Source organism: Cyprinus carpio, chromosome B18, assembly GCF_018340385.1.
Source record: "Cyprinus carpio isolate SPL01 chromosome B18, ASM1834038v1, whole genome shotgun sequence".
NCBI classification, from domain to species: Eukaryota; Metazoa; Chordata; class Actinopteri; order Cypriniformes; family Cyprinidae; genus Cyprinus; species Cyprinus carpio.
The window spans coordinates 4,864,412-4,882,472 of NC_056614.1; the positions used below are offsets into that span (position 1 = coordinate 4,864,412).

The 18,061-nt window shown below is 36.5% G+C and overlaps 1 protein-coding gene and 1 long non-coding RNA gene across 4 annotated transcripts; both read left to right on the forward strand.

Moving 5' to 3' along the window:
* Positions 1 to 123: 123 nt before the first annotated feature.
* Positions 124 to 14,243, forward strand: ddx6 (DEAD (Asp-Glu-Ala-Asp) box helicase 6). Of its 3 annotated transcripts, none has more exons than XM_042743589.1 (12): positions 124 to 313; positions 2,561 to 3,176; positions 3,271 to 3,334; positions 3,433 to 3,537; positions 10,699 to 10,828; positions 12,340 to 12,486; positions 12,586 to 12,680; positions 12,771 to 12,893; positions 13,329 to 13,457; positions 13,587 to 13,703; positions 13,911 to 13,974; positions 14,085 to 14,243. In XM_042743589.1, exons 2-12 carry the CDS (start codon positions 2,974 to 2,976, stop codon positions 14,192 to 14,194), a joined length of 1,287 nt encoding a protein of 428 aa, XP_042599523.1. In that variant the 5' UTR covers positions 124 to 313; positions 2,561 to 2,973; the 3' UTR covers positions 14,195 to 14,243. The 3 variants fall into 3 exon arrangements, with proteins under 3 accessions (XP_042599523.1, XP_042599522.1, XP_042599524.1); XM_042743588.1 differs by lacking the exon at positions 124 to 313 and adding an exon at positions 527 to 705; XM_042743590.1 differs by lacking the exon at positions 124 to 313 and adding an exon at positions 1,536 to 1,557.
* Positions 14,244 to 14,358: 115 nt separating this feature from the next.
* On the forward strand, positions 14,359 to 18,023 carry LOC122140348. The gene is made up of 2 exons (XR_006156998.1): positions 14,359 to 14,483; positions 14,577 to 18,023. It is a non-coding gene; the product is annotated as an uncharacterized LOC122140348 (long non-coding RNA).
* Positions 18,024 to 18,061: the final 38 nt, after the last annotated feature.

Here is an 18,061-nt window from a genome sequence, read left to right on the forward strand (position 1 = left end):
AATTCAGTTGATTGTGTGAATACACATCAGTCTAATTGGTGAGGAAGAGTCATTCAGCTACTTAATGCAATTAATTAACCAACTCTGCACCCTACAGGTGTCTCTATCAACAGATTCCTACTTTTTGCACTCCAAACCTCTTCAACTCTTATGAAATAAGAAATAATAATAATAAAAAAGTATGTTTTTAGGCATCCAAATTAATATCAGAGCTTTAAATCACATACATTAGCACCAATTAGTCGAGCACAAACACGTTAGCTAATTAAATGACTCACATGTCCGGTTTCTGTCAAGATAAAAACAAGCTCAGGTAAGAATTAAACTCTGTTGCCATGTAATTATGATATTTTAAAAGAAGCATACTTGTGATGATCTCATACGCCTACAAAGGACGCAAAAAAATAAAATTCAGTGCATATATGCAATATTTATTGTTTTAAAAGCAAGACATATAAAATATTTAACATGTATCTAACATGAAAGCAGCCGTAAAAAAAAAAAAAAAGATTTTCCTAAATAATTCCAATGCGCGTGGTGTTTTTGTGGATTAGCTGGCTCTCATGTGACTGATTATGGGAGGGTTTAAAGGTGACTGGAAGCCATCTTACACACTCGCTTTACACCCTAAATATATGTCACACAAACTCCACACCTATACTTCACAAAGACAAACTCACAGAAAGATTTTCTCAGCCACATCTGGTAAGTGTACAGAGAGTTGAATTTATGTTCTACATAGTGAGATTTTAAATCGATTTAGTGGCGTCTTTGTACGTTAGCCGAGTGTTTACATTCACGGTGGTGTCTTGTATATTTTCGGTTCTACAGCATTCGGAGAAATGCTTTAGTAAGAAGCACATCGTTTTTATCAAATGTATTGTCGTTTGTAAAAATCAGTGTTTAGTGATTTAGGCCGTTAATGGTGAATCTGTGAGGGTTAGTTCGCATGCGGCCTGTGTGTGGACGCAAAAGCTAACAAGCTCGCGCACAGTGCTAATACGTATTTTTATTCTCACAGTTAAAACATTACATTTTACCGACAAAAAGGCAACATATTAATATAGTATTATTATTTATGTATTTCCTCATTTGTTAAATAATATCAAACTTTTAAAATTCCCTGATATGAAGCCGTCAGCGGTAACTGTTAGCTGCGTAACTTAGCTAAACATTAGTGTTAGCAACGAGTTTCACGTTGTGTGGAGTCAACACGGTTGAAATTTAAGCTTTAACCAAATAACAACGTAGTTACGATGATTTCATTGAGATACATTGGTGTTTCGTGAACGGTGGACTTTCGGTTAACTTCAACTAACGTTAACTAAGGTGTATTTACGTTGTCTCTAACTTTAACCGGATTCCACATCCGTCTAACCAAAGGGCCACTGCACCTGTTTTACAAACACAACATCAGCGAAGTCAAGCTATTAATGTATATGAAATCGGTGAATAGTTTCGTGTAAGCGAGGCTGTTTTTAAAGTGAGGCCTATCATGTTGACCTCGTGCCAGGTGCTGCTGCCGTCATCACCGAGGTTAGATTTGACATTTATAAGGTTGGTGGTTTAGTTCATATGCACCTAACTTACCTGGACTGTTTTTTTTCTCTTTATTAAATATTATTAAATCTGTTCACAATTTAATTACAAAACAGATTTGATCCGACAGACTCTTACTATGCCATTTTTTTGCCAGAGCTTTTCTTTCTATATAATTCCTTATCTAGTGTTGACTCTTTTACAGTTTAGTGAAAACGTGCTGCTTTAATGCCACGGATGATAAATTACTGCACACACTGGTCTGTATTAGTGATAGCTAATAATCAGGACACATTTGGCCACTTTGAGACCGTGCAACAGTCAAACCTCATTTAAAACAAAACGTCACAAATATTTGCCAACAGGTTTGTCACAAAAATCACACAAATAGTGACTTGTGAATCAAGAAAATATTGTAGGCTATATAACATGTGCTTTTATAATCCGCAATTCTGTGTATTTATATTATGTGTGTGTATGTGTGTGTGTATGTATATATATATATATATATATATATATATATATATACACACACACACACCAATGTAGGGTTTTTCCTACATTAAAAATTTTTTGGCGGCCGCCAAAACGATTTTTTGTCCCGCCAAAGCCATATATGTATGTTACTGCATTAACTGACAATCATCAATACGCTTGTTACATTATTTATTACCCTTTAATGTTAGTTAATAAAAATACAATTAAGATTGTTAGCTCAGTTCCATTAATACTAACAGATACAGCTTTTTATTTAAATGTAAATGCTGGAATTAACACATGTTTTGGAAGGTTTCCCCCTCATTGTTAGTTGGTTCATGTTATGAAATGGAACCTATTGACAACTTTATTCATATTGGGGATCCTTGGATTGCCTGACAGTTTGGTTGCAGGGTCCCTTGGTTTGTGAAGGTTGGGAAACCCCCCATCACATTTAATGGGTATCAGTGTTGACTAAAATTGACTTGTGGTTGTGTTTGACATTTCATGTTATGTGCTTTATGATGTTCTTTCTCTCACGCAGGTTGAAAACCTTTGAAATCATTGATGTTGACTAATTGGAGAGAAAGGAATGGACAGAATAACTGAAAAGACTAACACTGGCTTCCTGTCCCCTGGCCTGTGAAACTTTCCTTTTGCAGAGGAGGGATTCACTCATTCATGGAAGGATAATTGAAGCTAATCTTCCTGCTTGTAATATCTGTGACCTGTTGCTTGAGTGACACTGACATTGAGATGTTCCACAAGAGACTTGCAATTTGAGGAACAAGGAACTGGTGAAAAATATCGCTTTAATTTTTTTTTTTTTTGTGCGCTTTGGACACTGAGAAAGCTGTGGGAAGGACAACTTGAATTTTTTTTGCAGGCCCATTAAGATAAAGTATTATCTCCACTGTTGTTTGTCACTCACTGTTTGGAAGAGAGAATATTTAAGTCATGAGTACAGCCAGAATGGAGAATCCAGTGATTCTGGGACTGTCGACTCAAAATGGCCAAATGCGAGGCTCTGTGAAGCCAGCAGGTGGTCCTGGAGGAGGTGGAGGGGGACCCCAAACAACGCAGCCAGCCCCGGTCAAACCCTCCAGCACAGTCAACAACGGCAACTCCCAGCCTGCACCTACAGCCAACACTATCATCAAGTAAGTCTTTGAGTGAAGTGCAAATGATGCTACGAGTGCTGATTTAGAATGATGATGATTGGAATTTGATGCCCCCTCCCCCTTCTCTTATCAGGCCTGGGGATGACTGGAAGAAGAATCTAAAGCTTCCTCCAAAGGATTTGCGCATGAGAACTTCAGTAAGTCCATCTCTAACACATTATTTGTTTTTCTCTTAAAGTATCCTCTGATCCAGAATCTTTCTCTAACGTGCTGCTTGTGGTCGTGAAATTTGCAGGATGTGACGGCGACCAAGGGAAACGAGTTTGAGGATTACTGCCTGAAACGGGAACTGCTTATGGGCATCTTTGAAATGGGCTGGGAGAAACCGTCACCTATTCAGGTAAAAGGCAGGGAAAAAAATGGAAGTCTGATGGCAGATATTTAAGATTGGATTCACTCTTAGCTAAAGAGATCTGATATATCTGGAGAATAAATTTTTTTTAAACCAGTCACAATGAAATCACTTACTGTTTTCCTAAATTCTAGGGGTGTAACAATTCACTCGTTTTCTCAATGCATCAATTACAAACCCTGACGATGCATATGCATCGATCTTGAATAGGGATATGCCGGTATCGAATTTTCATGTTGAGATTAATTGCTAATGCTTTTATCACGGTATACGATATTATCACGGTATTGAAATATAGTTTCAAAGAAGTGGTCATAATACAGTATAACAGCTTAAATTACTTTTTTCTTATAACAAAAATAACTGAGCATTTAAATACAATAAAGCAATACAGAAAAATATATAAAGTTAAGTTTTACACAGATTAAAGTGCAAAAGAACTATAAAGACCAATAGGTACCACTTTACAATAAGACCTCATTAGTTAACCTTAGTTAATGCATTAACATTCACAATGAGCAATAGCTACATTTGCTACAGAAGTTACTAATCTTTGTTAAAAAACACAAGTCTTAGTTCATGTTAGCTCATTAAATAACACAGCTGCAACTTTCGATTTTAACATGTTATTAAATATTGGAATACCTAAGATTGATGAATGTTCAGAAGAATTTTTCATTGGCAGTTTTACTAATGAAGCCCTAATGTAAAGCTTGAACGAACAATAATCAAAACACTTTCAAACAATATCTAGGGCATGTTGTAGTCCAGATTAAAAAATAAAAAAAAAGTTAGAAAATGAATAGCCTATTAAGTCTAAATATTTAAGTATTTGGCTCTGTGATGAACACCATAGCTGTTCAGATTTGTGTGTTTGCTATTTTAAATTTAAATATGTTTTAGAAAGTAGCAGCTGCTATATTTATGGGGTTTCCAGGGTAAGGGCTGCATTTTCTGCAGTTTAGCGCCATCTGCTGTCAGAGTGAATTTGCTTTCATTCAGCACGTCTGGCGTGTTCCCCCATGTGCTTCTCATGCGTGCTTATTTACATCAGAGTGGCACAGGTGTCTTTCAAGCAGCATACAACAGTGTAGTGCATTTTGACCAGTTGATGGGAAAAGTATTCTTAAAATGCATTCCAAGTTCTGAATAAGTTGTAATATAATTATTCACGGTATTTAGAAGTACACACGATAACAATATCATGCATATTCATTACCGCAATAGATCGCATTACCAAATACCGGCACATGTCTAATCTTGAAACATGGATTTTTGAATTTGTTGATTTCGGCTATTAATTGATTTAAAATGCTTAGAATCGGATGAATCGTGATTTCTGTAGCAATTCAATGCTTTAAAATGTGTACACATTAAATTACTACAAGCACGATTTAATGGAGACCTTGAAAAAATTTTTTTTTTTTTTTTTTTTTTTTTTTTTTTTTACTTGTGCAGCTCTAAAAATGGGTCAAAAATTTCATTATTTTTTATTTTTTTTATAAAAAGTCTTTTCTGTTTTTATATGGGCTAGTTAAATTAATTTCCGGGCTACTAAAATCTAAAGAGTACCTGCCCGAAGGGCTACAACAGGTTTTGAAATTTTAAGAGCCCTGAAATGTATTTCATTGTAAGTATACTACAAACAATTGATATATTTATGTACTTAATAAAAATACCCTGCAACTGAAATCTCACATTATGGACAATATATTCTCTCTATGTTTTGTATGCAGCTCATGGTGTTTATTTTTTTTATAGCAATATAGGATGTTTATTACAAAAATTGGCAGTGTAGGGTTATTAAACATGCAAAGAGTGCATGTCTGCTTATTATGGAATCAAAATCAACTATAAATCACAATCGCAAGTTATAACAGGCACTTGATGATGGCTTAAAGTGGGTAAGCAAATACATTATCAAGTGTAGCTTGATGCTAATTGTAGTGCTGGGCGGTTTGACCAAAAATTTATATCACGTTTTTTTTTCTAAATTATGCCAGTTTCCCGGTTTGACTTATTTCTTTTTTCAGCATTGTGAGTCTTATCACAGAACAGTAACAATCTTTCATAGTTATAGACATTAGTTTAAAATCAATAAATATAAACAACGCATTATTCATGCATTTGACTTCTAGGTTTGTATAATAAGCTGCTCAAGCATGCGGCAAAACATTTAAACACAATAATTAGCCTACTTTTCTTGTTAAAATATTTCAAATTAAAACACCACAGACAGAAACAGTCTTGTGCCTTTTGCATTTAAATCTTTATCACAAGCAATCCCACGGGTCTTAATGAACTTTTTTTTTTTCTGCCTCCATAAAAGTGAATATATAAATATTGTTTTCCTAGTTTATCTAAAAGTGCACTTTTTCTTGTTTTAAACCTAGCCAAAAACCCATGTTTTGCATGTGAAACAGCTTTAATTGGTAAACATTTATAGTGAAATGACCGCATTTCCGTGTAAATCCATGTTAATTTTTCCCGCGAACAATGCGCTTTCATTTTAATACAGCGCCTGCAGCACAGCAAAAATAGACTCGGTACAGGGGGCGCTGTTGGAGTGGTAGAGATCTAGGTTTCGCCAGTTATGGCTGAACACAAAGCAGCGCTCCACTCACAAACGCTGCTTTCAGATATTACATGCAAGATGAAATGAAAATGACATCCAAAATTTTCTGAAGACCATCGGTTTCCTTCAGAAATAGTGATATAAAAACACCCGCACCAGGTTTAAATTTTTAAATGCGCAGTGCTCATGTTTATTCAACAAAGTCAAAGCCTTTAGGAAAATCTATTTGTGGCATTCAGTTTTGATATTGTGGCGGGCGCCAAAAATAAATCAATGTATGGGAAACACTGTAACTTGTTTAATAAACTGTTGAGTAAAATCACATTTGTAATCATGCTGATTTTTTTGGAGCAAAAAAAACTGGTCGATCTTCGTGTGATTGTTTAACTTTATGAAATTATATAAATGCATTCAGCCCCCATATCTGGAATTTTCTGATCATTCTTCGTGCATTTAATACTGAATCATGCAGTGAAAGAACATACGGGTGCACTAGTCTAACCTACCTAGGGCCCTATGAGTTCTGTGATGCATTAAAACGCGGACAGAATCGCAGAATCCAGTCATAAAAATGGAATTCAGTTTAACGCAGAATGTCAAGGAATTTGAATTTTAAATGAATTAATAAAAAGTAGGTCATTACACTTAAAGCAAATCGCGATATAAACTAGTATCTGTAAAGATTTACACATACTGAAGCACACGTGATGCTCGCAGTGTTTTCAGCATCTGTTGTCTCTCTAAATGAGGACGTAATCACATGAACAACATCTCCAGAACTGCTCTGAGAGTCACTTCATGAGCATTTGACCGTTTGATTTGAGTAAAACTAGCATCATATTACATACACAGAACTGTAAAGATATTCACGGCAACCCGTCAAAAGTCAAAGTCACACAATTCTTCTTTAGGTTTTAATTTTAATAGTAAATCCCCTTTGTTTGCCAAAAAAGAAAGCTTGCTTAATGTTTTTATGCGTTTAAATAATTAGACATGTTAAAAAGGATTTTGTAACAAAAAAATATATGGTAAGAAAAAAAAATCATAGGGCCCTAGTGTTCATAAACTAGTGTTTTATTTGTTTTTGGTTTAAGAGATGAAGTCGGCGACACTGACTCATCCTCTTTGCAGCAGTGGATGCACCTGTCTGCAGGTTTCATACGGATTACATAATTGAAAGGATATGTTTTTCATTTGAATTGGTTTATTTGAAAGTAGACATTTTGCTCTCTATAGACAACCCTCTACATTGCGAGTAAATCACTCGCATATGTGACTAAATCTTCTCTCTGCGTGACTAAATGTGTAATATTAGCCAATGGCTAAAATTCTTATAGTTGGAGGCTAAGTATTAGTCTAGCACAGATATTTTCACTCGCTGAACACAGTGATTCAGAGTTTCTATTTCCATCGGGCAATCTGTGCTGTTTTTCAGTTCATCTGACTGGATGCACAGCGCCTCTATGTTTGACATAACGTAAACTACTCTAGTGTGAATCACGTGACTCGTCGTCACTTTCTCACACACACAAAGAAAGAGAGAGCGCCAGAGAGTCTTACATAACATGCAGAATTGATGTGCTACATGTAAACTATATTCTGTGTTGTATTTTCCTGTCAAAATACCAGTTCCTTTGGAATTCTTCAGCTTTTAAGAACTACCGCTTTCTCTGGTAGTGGGCGGAACTTATGTGCAAGTGCGGTTTTTTTTTTTTTTTTTTTTTTTTTTTTTTTTTTTTTTTTTTTTTTTTTTTTTATAATTTGCAGTACTAATATTATCTTATCAGTAGTATTGTTAGTTTTTTTTTTTTTTTTCCCTCATTTGTTTTGCAGAAACACTGAATGACCAAAAAAGCACCACCACCAGTCCGAAGTTCAGTTAAAATGATTAATATGCATTCATACATGGTTGCCAAGTTTCTAATTTATAATTACTAAAGTTATCATTAAATAATATTTAATTATCATAATATTAAAATGCTTGACTGACTGATGTTAAGTGTACTTTCAGATATTTAAAAAGCTGTGCCATTTTACAAACATTATATATTTAAGTCTGGTGAGTAAACTAAAAAAATTTACTAGCCAATGGTGTTTCAATTGCCAAGGTGTCTGTAGAGGGTTGATAAATATTTTCAAGTTTCAAGTTCACAGATTGAGATGGCAAAGTGCATCCTGTTTGCTTTCATTATTTTGCAAAAGTGCAATGTTTTGTTATTGTGAGTGCACAAAAATAAATGGAGAGTCTTTAAAGATTTGAAAGATGTGTTACTCTTACCTGTATGTGCAAAAATTGAGTATTTTAAGAGCAGGTGACCGCACCGAGTCTGACTCGAGTCGCAAATTTAAGGACTTGTGACTTGCAAACGCAAGCCACTGAACCAGCGGCAGAAGTGATCAGAGTCTGCGTAGACACTGCATGAGCACAGGAACTCAGCGTGCCAAATACAGGGAGCAGGAGAATCTTCCGAGATGTTTGGATAAACACTTTGAACCTATATGCATTTGCTGTATGCATTTACAAAACCAGGACGTCGGCACTTCAAAAAGGAGAGGTGTGTAAGCTTGTTGGTTAGTTGAAAACAGCACTGGTCTAAAAATGCAGCTTACGTCTGTCATTAAATTAAAGTGATTATAAATGATTAATCTTGTGATTTTTAATTAACGACGTCAAACTTTAAATTCGCTGGGGTTTGCCTCTCAAAACAGTGCTTTAGTGTCAAGTATCCCTCTTTGTAAATCAATATATGGAATTATACCATGGAAACCACAGTGGTTTATCGATTAGTGGAGTTTCTCTTGTGCCCAAAATATTTTAAAAAGATATGTTGTCAAAATGGCCCTAGTATGAGTTATTATATTTATAATGTATGATATTTAGTAATATTTTCAGGGCAGCTGCCAACAGTTCTGTTCAGCCCACAGCTAAAGAGTTATGCGCGTCTCTAAGCAACACGCTGAATACTGAATGAACCGGTTGAATGATTCAGTGGCCCATCCTTGCTTGTTCATGAATGAATCAACTGTTAAGAATGAATCAGTTCAGTGAACGTTTCTGTGATAAAGCAGTGATTTGTCACCACTTACTGGTGCCATTAATATCAGAGTAGGCCTGTCACTTCATATTTCTATATTCCATTTTTTTTTTTTAATTAATATTTTAAGTTCCAACAGAACAAACAGAAAACAAAAACGAAATAAAATAAACAGCTTTGACAGAACAGCAGTAGGCTTCTTGTTTTGAGCCATGACAATAGTTTTCAAGAACAATGAAGGAAATCATGCAAAGTGAGAAGTCCAAATAGGTCGTCTATATCCAATGAAAATTTTGGGTCCATTTTTGATATAAGGCGTGATTTATAATCTGCATGTTTTAAATTGAATAGCATAGTTTTGTTGCACATAGCAATAGTTTTTTTGCACACTGAAATTCTTTAGCGTGTTCCCAGACTGAATCCCAGTTTTCACTGGAGATATTTAGTGCAAAATAATTTTTCAGACATCTGTTTAATATTATGTGTATCCTAGGATGGTCTAACTCATGGTAACATGCATATATACATATGATACATATTTTTATCTTGTATTTTAATCAGTATTCTCAATTAGACTACGGTATACATAGTAGTATTTTGCCTATATTCAAAATGTTATATTTAAAACATTTAAAATGTATAATTAAGAAGGTTAATTTCTGAGGAAAAGTGAATGAAGTTGTATGGCAAAAATATTTGTTTCTGTTTGATACTTGTTAGTTGACTTGATCCTTAGCAGGACTTGACTTGCTTGATTTGTTTGTACTGTGACTTGAGACTTGCTTGGTACTTGAACATGTGACTTGCCCCCACCTCTGGCGAGCACTACTGTTCAGCTTCCACACTCCAAAGTTGCTGCTACTTACAATCAAGCTCCCTGCGAATGGTCAATTCTAGTGAATTTTAAGTCAAATAAAAGTTTCAGGGCCTTTTTTTTTTTTTTTTTTGTGCAAGGTAGTGCTCAACAGGTTTACTGTTAAGAAAACATGGAAGAAACTGATTTATTTGAAAATGTAATGTTTATTTTTTTTAAGAATTTTAATATTGTTTTATTATTAAAGTACACTATTGTACAAGGTTTTTTTTTCTCTCCCAATTTCAAGATTTTTTTTTTTTGACTCGTTTCTGTGTGTATCTTACAATTGTTCTTCAAGTGAAATGCCTGTGAAGTGAATTCTCAGAGGCTCTGGAGAGGAAGTTCATGTGTTCATATCCTCATAGTGAGACAACAGGTGCTGAAAATACCAAGATTGTTATGCATGCTTGAGCATGTGTAATAGACGAAACCACACCACTCATTCACACAGACACACTTCATATTTAAATAGCTGTCTCCTAAATCAGTCAAAGTCTATGAATTCTGATCGTGTTTAAACTGTCACTTAAACTGAATAACGTACAGAAGCTGGCTTCAGACTTTGGTTTTTTTTAACCTTTTTGTCTATTAGAGACCATACAGTTTCCATTCACTAAGGCAAGAGAAGATTGCATTTAATCGGACCCATCTGCTCATTACTGTGTTCTCACTCGTTCCTGCAGGAGGAGAGCATTCCCATTGCGTTGTCTGGGAGGGACATTCTGGCCAGAGCCAAGAATGGCACAGGAAAAAGTGGCGCCTACCTCATTCCCTTACTTGAACGGATTGACCTGAAGAAAGACAGCATACAAGGTCTGTGACTGTCTTGGTTTTGGCATTTTTACAAAATGTTGTTAGGTTCCACAATTATAGGCTTTATACAGGGCTCCAGAGTGCGACCAAATGATCGCATTTTGCCTGTGACTAAATTTTGTGAGCTGTTGCACTGGCGCGACCACCGCGTTGTTTAACTCAAGTGCTGCCATTTCTGTTGCATATGTGAAACCTCGAACGGCAAACGAAACTGAAAGCATAACGAAACCGCTACTCGTTTGCACATCGCTTCGAGTGTAGAGCATGGTTAAAACTCACTGAGTGCGAAGGTGCGTGCAGCAAAAATTACGCAAATATAGGGCTTAAAGTTCTCTGCCAACGTGCCTGATCTCTTGGCAGTGGAAATAAAAATAATCCTACATTTAAAAAAAAAAAAGCTGCGAAAAACAAACAAAATCATTAGGTACAGCCCTAGATTAGTTAAAATAATTACAAAAAGTAAAACAACGCAGTTGTATTTTGAAATAAGACAAATTTTGTCATTCAAAATTTCTTAAAAATAGTATTAAAATATTGTCTTGTTCTAGTGAACCAAGTATCTGTATTTTCTCATCTCTCTGTATTGTCACACCCCCAGTGTCGATAAGCGGTGATATAGCTCATAATTTTCCAAGTGTATGTTATAGCTTTCATTCTTCAGGTCAACCATATATTCATGAAAAATAAAGTTTGAATCAGTTTGAATAAGGAAAGCAATAACTTTGCCATAGTATCCTTTCAAATGTTAAAGAAAGGACCCCTCCACCCCGCTCCTGGAAAACTTTTTTTTTTTTTTTTTTTTTTTTTGGCTTTAACCCCTACAAATATTGAGGAAACGATGGATGGTTTTCATGCTAAAGTAAAAGACCGCTTCTTAAACCAAAGGTGAACATGTTGGTGTTCTTGTGGGGGGAAAAAAAAAACTTCCAGGCAGCGTTACAGACAGCAAGTTTAGTTTTACTTTTTTGTTTTCATTTGTGTTATCTTTGCTGTTTACCTCACATTATGCTATGGACGCTAATTTTTGTTGAACATTTTGTAAGCTTGTTTTGTCATTTGTATCTTACAGTTTTATTGCTGTGCTTTTTATTCAAGAATAACAATGAATCCATCTTTTGTTTTAGTCTTACAGATGTAAGCAAAACAGACAATTATCTTTTCTTGTAAAACGTGACAAGATCGCAAATTCAAAAGCGAAAACATCCGAAGCCCGTGGCTTATAACATAGCAAAAGAGGAAGTCCCTTTCACTAAATTCTAATCACAAATACTAGTAATGAAAAAGAACAGGTTGAATGTTAACCTCTTTCATTTCCATATAACCTATGAGAAAAGTTCCTCAGCATGCATTGGTTAATCCCATGTTGTAGCAAAAAAAACAAAAAAACAATTGCGACTGAGAAAGTTAGTCACAAAAGAGCGACCACTTGGAAGAATGAGTCTGGAGACCTGTTTATACATGATTTCTCTAATTGCTTTGAAGTGACACCATGCTTTAAATGTTTTCTGCAGCGTTGGTTATTGTGCCCACTAGAGAACTGGCTCTACAAGTGAGCCAGATATGCATTCAGGTCAGCAAACACATGGGCGGGGTCAAGGTCATGGCAACTACTGGTGGAACCAACCTCCGTGATGACATCTTGAGACTTGACGAAACAGGCAAGTGTTCATAATCTGGTGGAAAATGTGTTTTAAATGATTTTAACTACTTTACATATACGGTTTTGTAAACATTGGATTGAACTCTGCCCTTTGTAGTGCATGTTGTAATTGCCACTCCAGGAAGAATTTTAGACCTCATCAAAAAGGGAGTGGCCAAAGTCAATCAAGTACAGATGATCGTGTTGGATGAGGTATGTGAATAAAAGCTTTTAACTAACTGACTTAATTGCCATACCGTAATTCTCTTATCTCTTGTGTGGTTTGCCCATGTTACCGAGTAGGCAGATAAGCTCCTGTCACAGGACTTTGTACAGATGATGGAGGAGCTATTGAGCTATTTGGCCAAACAAAGGCAAATTTTGCTGTACTCTGCCACCTTCCCACTGAGTGTGCAGAAGTTCATGGTAAGCCAACTGATTTCTAAACAAAAGATGGCAAAGTATGCTTTTAAAATAATACATGTTAGTTTTTTATTGAACTATGCATTGTTTTATTTTAATTTAACTGAGCATGCCACTAACTAGTTACCAACTTGGTAACAGTTAACACATGCAAAGTTATTCATTAATTTTTCATTAAAAGAATCTGTCATGAATCTGTTTAGCAAAAGTCATAATCACTATTTTTATCAAGATTTTTAAACATGGTTAGTAATTTACTTTGGAAGCCTTTGCTGTGTAATTTTGCAGAAAACAATGATCTGTACTTCCTGTATGTATTATATAGTATGTCTGCTGCACATTTTAATCTTAATAGTATAATAATCATTGTATGCAGTTGTGTTCAAAGACTCTTATTATGGTTCAGAAAGTATTAATTTACACTGTTTTTGTGAACAGAACTCCCATCTGCAGAAGCCCTATGAGATAAACCTGATGGAGGAGCTGACCCTGAAGGGGGTTACCCAGTATTACGCCTATGTAACTGAAAGGCAGAAAGTCCATTGCCTTAATACTCTGTTCTCCAGGGTAAAAACCTTATGATCCTTGTGCATCCCACACTCTTATCTGGCTAAGATATAAAAATCAGCATCACTGTCCTCCTGACTGTTGGAGAACATGTGGACATCCTTTTTAATGTTTGTTTTTGTTTTTCAGCTCCAGATCAATCAGTCTATAATCTTCTGCAATTCATCACAGCGAGTGGAGCTCCTGGCAAAGAAGATCTCTCAGCTTGGATACTCCTGTTTCTACATTCACGCCAAGATGAGACAGGTGGGAATATAGAGGGCATGTGGTGTTACCGCACTGCTGTTGGCAGACTTCTGAAATGGTGCAAGTGTTTATGTAATGAAATTCTGAAGGATGTGCAGGATTTATAATTTGAATTAGTTTGGCTTTATAATCCAGCCATACTGTTGACATTGTTAATTCTGTGTCTTGGTTAATGTTATGCTAATACACGTTTTAATTTTCCTTTAGGAACACCGGAACCGTGTGTTCCATGATTTCAGAAATGGCTTATGTCGAAATCTCGTCTGCACTGGTAAGAACGGTTGAAAATCTGGATGTTTAATTTATGATAGACGCATTAAAGTTATTATTAAACCTAGAACTTGCTTTGGCTTTAACGACTCTATATTTTGACCCGTTTAGATCTCTTCACAAGAGGAATTGATATACAAGCTGTGAATGTGGTGATCAACTTTGATTTCCCCAAACTTGGGGAGACGTACCTCCATCGCATTGGCAGATCTGGTGAGTAGGGTTTCGTTCGGTTTCTGCTCAGAGATCCAGTAATGTATTCATTATGCCACTGTTTGGCAAGTGAATGGTAGTCGTGTTAAGTGACATTGCCCTTTATTAACATTCTGTTTTGGAAGGTTGGTTTTGGCAATTAGGTTTATCAATTATGTTGATCGCTTTTGATTGAAGGGTTTTGAAGAACAGCTGGGTACTGAAATCAAGCCCATTCCCAGCAGTATTGATAAGAGTCTATATGTGGCCGAGTACCACAGTGAGAGTGGAGAGGATGTTAAACTGTGAGCAGGAGAGGTGAGTTCATTGTTCAGGCACTCTAGAGCTTACAAAATATGTGTGTGTGTGTGTTTGATTTTTAACATGCATTTTCTTTTCCACCCCCTCCAGATCACCAATCCTTTGTCCCCTATCCCCCCCTTTTTTCCTTCCCTACTGTGTCTTGGGAATAGGGGATTTTTTTTTTGTTTGTTTGTTTTTGTTTAAACTATATCTTCCGTCTGTCTTCCTTTCCCCCCACTTTTTTTTTCTTGCTTGTTTGGTGCCACCACAAGGAATGTGATGTTGCGACGGCCCAATAATCGGGACGGACTCATGGCCTAATAAAGGACTGCTGCACTGATATTTTCTTCCTGAAGACTTCAAATCATTTGAGGAGGGAAAGAGGGGACATGAGGATTTATCACCCAAGAAAAAAAGACTACTCATCGCCTGCAAGCACATTATCACCCCACTCTCTCTCTGTTCCTCTGCTCATCTTCATGTTTCTAGTCATTTGAAACAAGTGCCTTAACAAGCAGTCTAACTTGTTCAAAAAGTAATAACCTGATGTTTTTTTTTTTTAATTTTTTTTTTTTCTCTCTCTCCCCTCATTACTCATTTGAAGACATGGTCTTGATCTTTCTCTGGCCCTCCCGTTTGACATCAGAAGAATAATTTTGGATTTGCCACCTGTAGATATCCGGGTGATGAAGAACAGGATTTCACAGTGGGAGAGAGGATGGGGTGGCATGTGCGATTTGTGCAGTCTCTGGCGTACTTGACTATAGTGTGAAGAGAAGCCCCCTGGAGAACTGAGATGATATCAGTGGGCATAATGACAATGATGGGGCTAATGTTCCTGTGGCAAGCTTTCAAAAGTCCCACAAGGCTCCCAATGGCTTTTTCCTTCATCTGCTCATGGAACATACCATGCCTCTAGAGACCCATAACTCTTTCCCCCTCTGTCTTCAGTGGGCCAACACTAAGAGACTTGACCAGACTCAGACCAGCCTTTCTCCTTGGCCATGAGGACTCCTGCTTTGAGATGAATGTGGACTTCTTTGTCTTTGTTTTTTTTTTTTTTTTTTTCTCTTCCCCTTACCACCTGATTTCCGTGCAGTTTTGCATTGTTATTGGGTAGGCACTCTGTCCTAAATGTGCCATTTATACAGATCTGGCACAATGTAAACATTTTTGTAAATACTTCATTTTTTTTTTTTAATGGATTGTTTTAAAACAAGCAAAAAAGGCTGGATGACCATTTGAGGAGAATGTTGAAGATCTTTTGAAAAAAATCAGGGTTCTGTCAGCACTGGGCGGCACTTATTTAGTTTATGCCCTTTTTTCCCTCAATGGGAAATAAGTTTAGCAGAGTTTAAACCTTTCCAGGCAGTGTACCACCCTTGTTTTGTTATATAATTTTTTTTTTTTAATCCAAAAAATACTTTGTTCAAATTTGAGTGTAAGTTTCTAAGAGTTTAGGCAGGTGGTACAGTTGTTCAGATTTGCACTTCACTCTAAATTATTAACATTACCCAGTGTTGACAAGAGTCCCTGACATGGGTTGCTCAAATAAATGGCCTCATTTAAAGGTTGTGAAAACATGAGGCTTATTTCCTTTCCAGCCTTTTGCTTGTAACACTGACATATGAGTCACTCAGCAGAGTCCCCTAGCCCGGGTGACTCTAAACATAGAGGTAATTTAATATTATCGTCATGTAATAGTGCTACTCGCTGCAGTGCAGCTCAAATTGGCAACGTTCAAAAATGTTGAATTTATAAGCGAGATGTGTAGCTGTTACATGGGTCTGTGTGTTTCTGCCACTGGCACTAGGACATGACTTTAAACAGACCGTTTGGAGGTTGGCGGATACAAAAAAGGCTTGGATGTTCATATTGGAAAAAGAAAAAATGGACAAAAAAAAACTGGATGCCAACACTTCTAAACGATGGACTGACATAATGTAGCGGCAGAAACATGCAGTGCATCGTGAGTCAGCAGGCTTTTTTTTTGTAACAAGACCGTGTTCTTGAGATGCTGCACAGATTTAACAGAAGAATCTAAACCTTTGCAGTGTGGGCTGCACTTAAGTTTGAACTTTAGTTCAAGGGTTGGGCAATAATATGGGCTGCACATGATTTGGGAGCACTTCCTCGGTTAGGGCAGAGGTGTACAGACTGAAAAGGAGATTTTAGTTTTTCCTTTCTGAGGAAGCATTGTGGTAGGGACAAGGGTATTTAACATGGGGTCTGGGGATTTCATGGGTGCTGATAACCAAATTATTATTTTTTTTGCAGCAGCAGAATATTTATCCCCCTCCCCCCAAACACTAATAGCCTTTTTTTTTTATTTTCCCTGTTTTTGGGGATTGATAGGGGCTTGCTTGAGACACTTTAGCCCTTCTGCTGCTTTTTGAATAAGTTATGCATTTTGACCCATGATGTTTTGAGGGTTGCAACTTTGTGGGGTGGGAGGTTGGGAGGGATACAGTTTAGCCTTTTTTTGTGATTTATTGGCACAGAAGTTACTTAATTTTACGTTGGGAGTTTAACATCACCAACGTCCCCATTTTAAAGTAAAATACAGGTGAGTTTTTTTTTTATTTTTTATGGATTGGCTTTGTCTACTGTGGCATGTTGCTGTTAGTTTTCCCTAATTCAATTACCAAATTCTGAGCAAAGGTTATTTATCCCATATTCTAGAAAAATGCAACCTTTTCCCAGTGACATTGCTTGAATCCAAGCTTGTATTCTCTTCTCTATAGTACATACCCCACAGTGTGTACATCACGGGTCTAATCCCCTTTGGTCTCTTTTGGGAGATTTTAAACATCTGCCCATAGAGAGGAGTATACGAGTTACTGGGCTCTTTGGCAGCAGCCCAGTGTTTTTCAGTAACCACTTGCCGTGAAAATCACAGTTCGTTCTGAGATGCTGTAAAGCAGCATGTTATTGGATGTGCTGTGGTCTTTGCCGTGGGTGGTTGGGGTTTTGATCTAATTTTAGGTTTTGTTTTCTTTTTGTTTGTAAGAATGGGGTGGAGAACATCTCACCTGTTTAAGAATTGTTTCCATGCAAAATTGTCATCTATAAAGTCCACTCCACTCATTCTTCAATGTGTTTATTTTATTGTTTTGTATTTGGGTGGGTGGGAAGTTTTTTTTTTTTGGCTGCCCTGATGTATCTTTGTGATTCTAACACTATCCGTCTGTTCAGTGTTGGGAGAACATGGATACATCAGTCTGGGTTAGTGGGAGGGAGGGAAATGGAGAGAATTGGTTTCAAAAATTTCTAAAACAATTTGGGAGTTCAGGGTAAGGAAAATTTGATCTGTAAACGTTGCCCTTAAATTTGTGACTTACGTTTTTCCCTAATTTTTGGTTACTGCAGATTAAAATGACCAACCAAATTTAAGAAATCAAAAATGGTTTTCTTTTCTTTTTCTTTTTCAATTTGGGCTATTTCAATTGGCATTTGTCTCAGTGATGCTACAATTTTAAAGATTTGAGATGTGTGAAAATGCAATGGTTAACATCTGTGGTGGTTTTTGTTTGAAAATAAAGCACACTGAAGTTCCATATGCGTTTATGGCGTCTTTTACTGGGGTTCTCATG